General features: G+C 35.8%; 1 protein-coding gene across 1 annotated transcript; it reads left to right on the top strand.

The window, feature by feature from the left end:
• The first annotated feature begins 3,200 nt into the window (after window positions 1-3,200).
• On the top strand, window positions 3,201-7,111 carry LOC143252510 (uncharacterized). The gene is made up of 3 exons (XM_076504755.1): window positions 3,201-3,393; window positions 4,776-4,968; window positions 6,789-7,111. The coding sequence occupies exons 1-3, from the start codon at window positions 3,359-3,361 to the stop codon at window positions 7,035-7,037; spliced, it is 477 nt and encodes a 158-aa protein (XP_076360870.1). The 5' UTR covers window positions 3,201-3,358; the 3' UTR covers window positions 7,038-7,111.
• The last annotated feature ends 1,501 nt before the right edge of the window (window positions 7,112-8,612 follow it).

Raw genomic sequence — 8,612 nt, forward strand, 5'->3', positions numbered from 1 at the left:
GTGTCTGTCTGTACGTGCGCGCGCACGCATGTGCATTTGTAGTACGTTCCTTTATAAAGAATGAAACCACATATTCCATAAAGTGGCGATCGTGTAAGTTCAATAATTATTTTGTAAATAATAATAAAACTAAAAAAGTCAAATTTGTGAAAAATGCCAAAGGGAATCTACATGAATTAATGTGTGTATTAAGACTACATACACCTTAGCTGGTAATAGGCTAGATTTCTACTGAACTTGCTTGCATATTAATAAAATGCTGAACTGACTCACAAAGTTGTATCAGTAAACATCTGCCACAGACGGCCATTTTCAAACGTTGGTTTGTCTTGTTCTTTCGTGGACGAGGACATCCGTACCTTCGAGAAGAGTTATGTTAAAGCAAAGAATTTGGTTTACTCTAGCTCTTGCTCACTATATTTTTGTTCACATAATCTTGGGATTCTACATAACCTGTGATCTATATATGTCAGTGCGATAGGTATATGAGGGTTACAAATGTCTTCTTTACCATCACAAGACGTGCGACAAACTGTGCTTTGTTTTTCTGTTTTTACTTTACACAAATACTTTTAAACCTCATCTGTATAGTTTTTTTATATTTTTGAAGCATTTATTCATTCCTGAGGTTGGATAGTTCCAACGAATATTTCCATGTGTTTAGTGAAACTGTTCGGTTATCTATTCTATTGGAATCTGCAATAGAAGGATATGTGGGGGAACACAGAAGTCAGAATGTTTTGCTTTTTACATTGTGCAATCATTTCAACGATCTTGTTACATTAATCCCTGTAAATATTTGTTTCGATATTTCTTATTTGATTGGAAATCTTGATTTCAAAATCTTTTGAAGATGACGTTTTTCTATAATTTGCTTCAAAGACAAAATTATGATATTAGAAATATAAACATAGGAAGTTAACCGAAGGGATCTTTGGTAACAAAAAAAATGGACATCAGCTTTAGATTTATATTCTGGATCTTTTTTTCAATATTTCGGACAAGTGAGTTACACTGAATCTGACATATAACAATGTCAGTCACAGTAAAATGCTTTTCTCACATTGACAACATGAAATAAATTGGCTTGTTCCCGTGAGGGAAGGGGTTAAGAAATAGACTGAAATCAAACCCACAATAGTAAGAATCAAAAACTAATTGCTTTTCATTGTGTTATTTCTATTAAAATAAGTTTATATGATCTATAGATAGGATGTATAACTTAAATTAACCATTTCCTGCTCAATCCAATCATATTTAAACCTTCCCTATACGCGTTTTCAAAACTCTGTCTCAATACAACATGAAAGTACGACAATCGAAGCGTACATTTATAACAAGAGAGAGAAAGTCACATGAGGAACCAGAAAAGTGTAACACATTTTAACAATGTCAAAGATTTATTAAAAACATAAACAAGTTAAAATTTTTAACACGTTGTTTCTTTGATATGGAAAATAATAGCAGGGAAGCTTGAATATAATTATACATTTGGTATAAAGCTGCTTTCTTTGTTTGAAATTAAGAACAAAGCTACTCAGTGGACTGTCTGTACTCTGCCCACCACAGGTGTGTGTATATATATATATATTTGTAAGCATTGTTATACACATTCATTTGCTACATTGTCACGCAACCTTCGATTTAGAACGTTTTCGTCTACGAATTGATTGTTCAGTTAGCGATACCAGAAGAAGGACATTGCTCAAAACGTTGTATCGATAATTGTATATACATGGCCAAAAGTATGCGGACACCCGACCATCACACCCATATGTGCTTGTTGAACATCTCATTCCAAAACCATGGGTATTAATATGGAACTGGTTCCCCCTTTGCTGCTATAACAGCCTCCACTCCTCTGGAAATGCTTTTCACTATATTTTGGAACATGTCTAGGGGATTCGCTCCTATTCAGCCACAAGAGCATTAGCGAGGTCGGGCATTGATGTCGGACGAGAAGGCCTAGCTCGTAGTCGGCGTTCCAGTTCATCCCAAAGGTGTTTGATGGAGTTGAGGTTAGTGCTCTGTGCAAGCCAGTCAAGTTATTCCACACCAACCTTGGCAAACCATGTGTTTATGGACCTCGCTTTGCACATGACATTGTCATGTTAAAACAGAAAAGGGCCTTCTTCAATCTGTTGGCACAAAATTGGAAGCATACGATCCTCTAGAATGTCATTGTATGCTATAGCAATAACATTTCCCTTCACTTGAACTAAAGAGCCTAGCCCAAACCATGATAAACAGCCCCAGATCATTATTCCTCCTCCACAAAACTTTACAGTTTGCACTATGCATTCAGGCAGGTAGCGTTCTTCTGGCATCTGCCAAACCCAGATTGGTCCGTTAGACTGCCAGAGAACGCGTTTCCACTACTCCAGAGTCCAATGGCGGTGTGCTTTAAACCACTCCAGCCGACGCTTGGCATTACACATGATGATTTTAGGCTTGTGTGCGGCTGCCCGGCCGTAGAAACCCATGTCATGAAGCTTCCAACGAACAGTTCTTGTGCTGACGTTGCTTCCATAGGTAGTTTGGAACTCGATAGTGAGTGTTGCAACTGTGGACAGAAGAGTTTTAAACGCTTCGGCACTCGGCGGTTCTGTTCTGTGAGCTTGTGTGGCCTACCGCTTCGTGGCTGAGCTGTTGTTGCTCCTAGACGTTTCCACTTACATTTGACCGGGATAAACTCTAGCAGAGCAGAAATTTGACGAACTGACTTGTTGGAAAGGTAACATCCTATAACAGTGCCACTTTGAAAATCACTGAGCTCTTCAGTATGATCCATTCTAGTGCCAATGTTTGTCTATGGAGATTGCATGGCTGTATACTTGATCTTATGCACTTGTTAGCAATGGGTGTGGCTGAAATAGCCAAATCAACTAATTAGAAGAGATGTCAACATAATTTTGGCCATGTAGTGTGTTTGTAGTTAATTTCTTGGTGGTTTGACCTTCAACGTTTTTCTTTTACAGTCATACAGTTGTTCACTTTTTATTACAAGATCAGTTTAAAAAATGTGTTTCTTCGACAGATCACTGAATAAGAGAAAACAATTATATGACTTTTCGGTTCCAGAAACGCCCCCTATAAAACCAATATCACAACATATCGATTCCTTGGATATCAAATATGACGTAAATACCAGCTTTTTCAAGTTGTCTTTTATAATATTTGCTGTCGTTTATTTAAAACGCTGATTAGCTGTACTGTACCAGTGAAGATAATTTTCATTATCACCGAGTTACAGGTGGGAGGGACAAAGGTTATCAAGAAGCACGCGTAAATAAAGGTAATAGAAACACTTTATACACCAAGCATACAGCGATTTTAGTTGGAAACTGTTGCAACCGCCATGAAAAGGAACTTGTATTTGGGTTTGGTCTTCAGGTATGTGTTACTTTATCTGGCTGTTTATTAATCCTATTAGATTACCCTTACTGAGTATTAAGACAATTGTCCATTATGTTGCAGAAATTAACACTGTGGTAACTTACCTATATATCCACTTATCAATCTATATTTAATCCAACTCCATAGTTAGATTAATTTTAACATCGAAAAGATAACAATCGTAACCCAGCACAAGTTCCTTATCATGCTTGACTATTTTTAATTCGTTACAACCAGATATAAAAACAGATATTGCCGCACATATAAAAGAAATAAATAAAACTAGAATCCAAGGTGTTCCTTGACCAAGAAAAAATTAAAAATACATTAATCAAAAATTACACGAGGACTATCTATGCTAGCCGTCCCAAGTTTATCAGTGTGAGACTAGAAGGAAGGCAGCTAGTCATCATTACTCACCGCCAACTCACGGGCTACTCTTTTACCCACGTGTAGTGGGATGACCATCACAATATAACGCCCTTACGGCTGAAAGGGCGAGCATGTTTGTTGTGACGATTACGAGTCGAGTGCCTTGACCACCTGGCTATACTGGGCTCTTTATTTCTAATGAACATAATTTTTAATACATCGTTGTAGTTTCGAATGATACAAAACACCTAGTAGCTGCTAATGATTAATCAATTCGTACCACATCAAACCTGTAGCAAATGCAACAATGCCTTCTATAAGGAAATTGAACAAAAATATTGTCACCGAATAAACATCATGCTCTTTTAATTATTTACTATTTAAAACATATTAGTTCAAATGTTATTTTAATTATTTACTATTTAAAAGCCATTAGTTCAAATGTCTTTCAACTATTTATTATTTAAAACCTAGTAGTTCAAGAGTTCTTTCAATTATTTATTATTTAAAAGCTATTAGGTCAAGTGTTCTTTCAATAATTTATTATTTAAAACCTAATAGTTCAAATGTTTATTCAATTACTTACTGAGCCCAGCATGACCAGGTGGTTAAGGCATTCAACTCGTAATCCGAGGGTCGCGGGTTTGAATCCCCGTCGCACCAAACATGCTCGCCCTTTCCACCGTGTGGGCATTATATTGTAACGGTCAATCCCACTATTCGTTGGTGAAAAAAGTAGCCCAAGAGTTGGCGGTGGGTTGTGATGACTAGTTGTCTTCCCTCTAGTCTTACACTGATAAATTATGGACGGCTGACGCAGATAGTCCTCGTGTAGCTTTTGCGCGAAATTCAAAGCAACCAAAACAATTACTTACTAGTTAAAACATATTAGTTCAAATTTTATTTCAATTATTTACTGTTTAAAAAATTGTCTACAAATCCCTTACGATAAAATGTAGAAATAGATGCTTGTAGTGATAATGAATAATACGTCACGATTTACTCAGCTTAATAACAGATTTGGCTGCTGAACCTGTTTTCCCGCCACAATTCAACTCATGTAACTGCGCTACTTACGTCGATGACGGTGGAGAGTGGATTGTGAATAAGAATCTCGTTGCTAAATACGTTTATCCGCTAGAGGGACTCAGCTGTAACCAGTCAGGACTTCTGCAGTGCAATAATTACTGCGCGCTCCAGGTAACTAGTATTGCTAAATGTAACATTGTTATAAGATAAACACAGATATATTCTGTGTGTAGTTTGATATATAATTGTTTGTTTCTTTTGAATTTCGCGCAAAGCTGCACGAGGGCGATCTGCGCTAGCCGTCCCTAATTTAGCAGTGTAAGACTAGAGGAAAGGCAACTAGTCATCACCACCCACAGCCAACTCTTGGGCTACTCTTTTACCAACGAAAAATGGGATTGACAGTAACGTTATAACGTCCCCAGGCTGAAAAAGCATGATAATAATACCTTGAATTTTTGTATTTGGGGATAAAGCGGGGTCACAGTTACTCCAAGAAAGTAGTGACTGGTAGGGCCTACTGAAATGCAACACATTATGTAGTTTCTAAGATAATGTTTTTTCTGTAAACAATTTTATAAAATTAAAAAAATTTTAAAATAAAGTTTATAAGATTATCTTTTGAGAGACGAAGTGATTTCCAACTTTTATCTTTTTTATAGTACTGCTTTAAAGATTACACTAATTTAAAAAAAATATCTGTCACGTGACGAGATCCTTTCTGATAAAAGTGCAAGAGTATACAAAATGGTTGGATTTTTCCCCTTCACACTAATACGGTAACTACATGCTAATTTATTTGGTGTTGAATATTCGCACAAATATATCTCAAGGACTATCTACACTAGACGTTCCCTAATTTTGGGCTAATATACTAGACAGAAAGCAGCTACTCAATAGCACTCATTGCCAACTCTTGGACTTCTACTATCTGACCAAATAGTTCGATTTGACCATCAACCTTGTAATTCGCCCACGGTTCCTAAGCGGGCAACGCGATTTGTTTATTTTTTGCGGTAACACCATATCCCAACACTCTAATAATTAACTTTGCCATGCTTGACTTTAAGTACCTGTAACAAACAAATACGTTCCGTGTTTGTTAAAGTACAAAAAGTGTTGCTTTCTGAATGCAAAGCATGACAGACTAGAGGGGAATCGAGCCTTGGACTTCAGCATTGTAAGCATGTAAACTTACTGCTGAGTCACCGGGACTAATTGCCAGAAAGATCTAGTTGTAATGCCGAAGCCTAGCATACCCTTCCATAACTACTGGCTGAAGATTCTCACCATATAATTTAATAAAATGTTTAAACAATAGCCACTTTGAGGCGCCTTACATTTATTGTAATTTATTCTTTGAAAAAACACATCATAAGTTATAATACTTGAGCATGTGTATTGCAATAAATAAAATCATCGTTGAAAATTCTGTTTATCCTCTATTGGGTAAGGCTTGTTTCGTTTTCTGAATTTCGCGCAAAGCTACACAAATTTAGCATTATAACACTTAAGGGGAAAGGACTAGTCATCACCACCGACCGCTAATTCTTGGGCTACTCTTTTATCAACAAACAGTCACATATAACGACCCCACGGCTGAGAAGGCGAGTATGTTTGGTGTTACGGGGATTCGAACCCACAACCTTCAGATTAAAAGTCAAGTGCTCTAACTACCTGGCCATGTTGGGGAGATTTAAAAATATAGTTTCTATAGAACTATTTCTCTTTTTATTGTGTATTTTCCTTTTCTTTTTGCCAATTACAAAACTGTTGTAAAAGGATGTTTGGTTTCACCTTAACTAAGTTTGAATTTAACTTTTGCTGACAAAAGTAATAATATTCTCACATTAATCACGTGATAAAATCTACGAAGAATTGTTTTTCAGTTATCATTTAAAATCTACAACTATTAGTTATTTTACCTCTGTATTTCTACTTTCTAGTGAAAATAAATGGTTAATTTTCTTTAAACACGTTTCTTTTGGCAGATTAATAATATGACCAATGGCGGAGATTTAGATTACACCCCACCTGGAAGCTCAGCCTCAGTTGGACAAGTTGTGTGTGACCTTCTTGCAAGAAACATAACAGACGCTCCCATTGGTCTCTTCATCAGTGTGTGTGATATGGACGACGTCTATGATACAAAACTAAGATCTAAGCAAAACCTGTGTTGCGTAAATAACAAATACACAAATTGCACTATCGAAACTATTTACGGCATCTATAATTCATAGCATATCTGAAACCGTTATATATCGCAAGCACTGTGTGTGTGTGTGGTTTCCTTTAAATTCTTTTTCTAATCACTTTCGATGTGTGATTTTCGTCAATTTATTGTTGTAATAAAATACAGTAGGTATTTCTTGACGACGAGAAACTCACTTGAAATAAAAATGTACATCAGAACGGCTAGTATGGGTATTAACATTTTTTATCAATAAAGCAGTGAACGAAAGGTCGAAACATTGTTCTCTGCTTTATTGGTAAAAGAGTTAATAGTCATACCAGTTGTTCTCAGATACATTCACGAGATATTTCAGAAATGTTCATAATAGTCTAAACAAAAAGTGGCTAGGCATCAACTCTACCTATTGGGCTGCTTTTGTTACATTAAATGCTAGAATTAGACCTTTTTTATCACACTTCCACAGAACGAATCGTGATTTTTTTTTTCCTTTGGCGATAACGGGATACGAATAACTGAACCTCAGATTCACAACCCAACAGGCTAACAATTAGTCAACCCTCAGCCCACAGTGCTTCAATGTAAATTAACAGAAACTTACATTATTCCATAACCATTAATATTTAATTTACTACTTGCATCCTTCTGAACTGTAATAAACTCATCTATCGAGCAACCGGTTTCAACCAGTCACGTATGGAACAACTTTCAGTCCTTGATGCCTCTAAGCTGTCCCGAATCACTGCAATCGGAATTCCAATCTTTAAAACTTTAACATTTTAGCAAATTTTAATATTTATTGGTATAAAACTTCCATAAATTAAATTTAAGAAGACAGTAAAAAAAGAAAAATTATTTTAAAAAAACAGTATGGTAAACAGTTTGACCCTTATAAAAGATCTTACACACGTTCCATAATATTGTTTGGCTACACGGAAATTTGATATACGTTTCAAAATGTAGTTTGATTACTCGGAGATCTGATATACGTTTCATAATGGAGTTTAGTTCCTCAAAGATCCAATACACGTTCCAAAACGTAGTTTGGTTACTGTAGTTATGTTAGTTACAATGTACTTTCAACCAATCATACATGTATATGCGGCGGTACAAGATTTCTGAAATCGCAAGTTGTTATGGACTAACGATATAAGCTAAAAAATCTCCTGTAGGTGCCTTATGAATAAGCACTCTTCCATTTGTTTTAAATCTTGTTGTCTAAACAAAGGCCACATTCAGGTATAGGCTGAATATATATGTACAAGTTGCCACAGATGTATAGGTTAAATATTCAGGTACCACAAGTTGCCACAATCAAGGTTTATGTTGAAAATTCAGGTATCACAAATTACCATAGATGTGTAGGTTAAAATTCAGGTACCACAAACTGCTATAATTCACCATTTGCTCTGTTTTTGTTTCTGTGCTATGGAAGCTAAAATTACTTCTTTTCCTCGTTATAAGTTTACAAAGTTGTTCATCACAATTTTTTTTTTTTTAGTTTTTATTAATTCATTCAACATTTCACAATAAATAGAAGTTTTAGTGACTACCATAAAAAGATAAGTTTTCAATGAAGAGTGAAGTTTTTTTGTTTGTATTCTTAACTCAAACCCATGCATGG

This window comes from Tachypleus tridentatus, chromosome 6 (assembly GCF_004210375.1).
Source record: "Tachypleus tridentatus isolate NWPU-2018 chromosome 6, ASM421037v1, whole genome shotgun sequence".
NCBI lineage: Eukaryota > Metazoa > Arthropoda > Merostomata > Xiphosura > Limulidae > Tachypleus > Tachypleus tridentatus.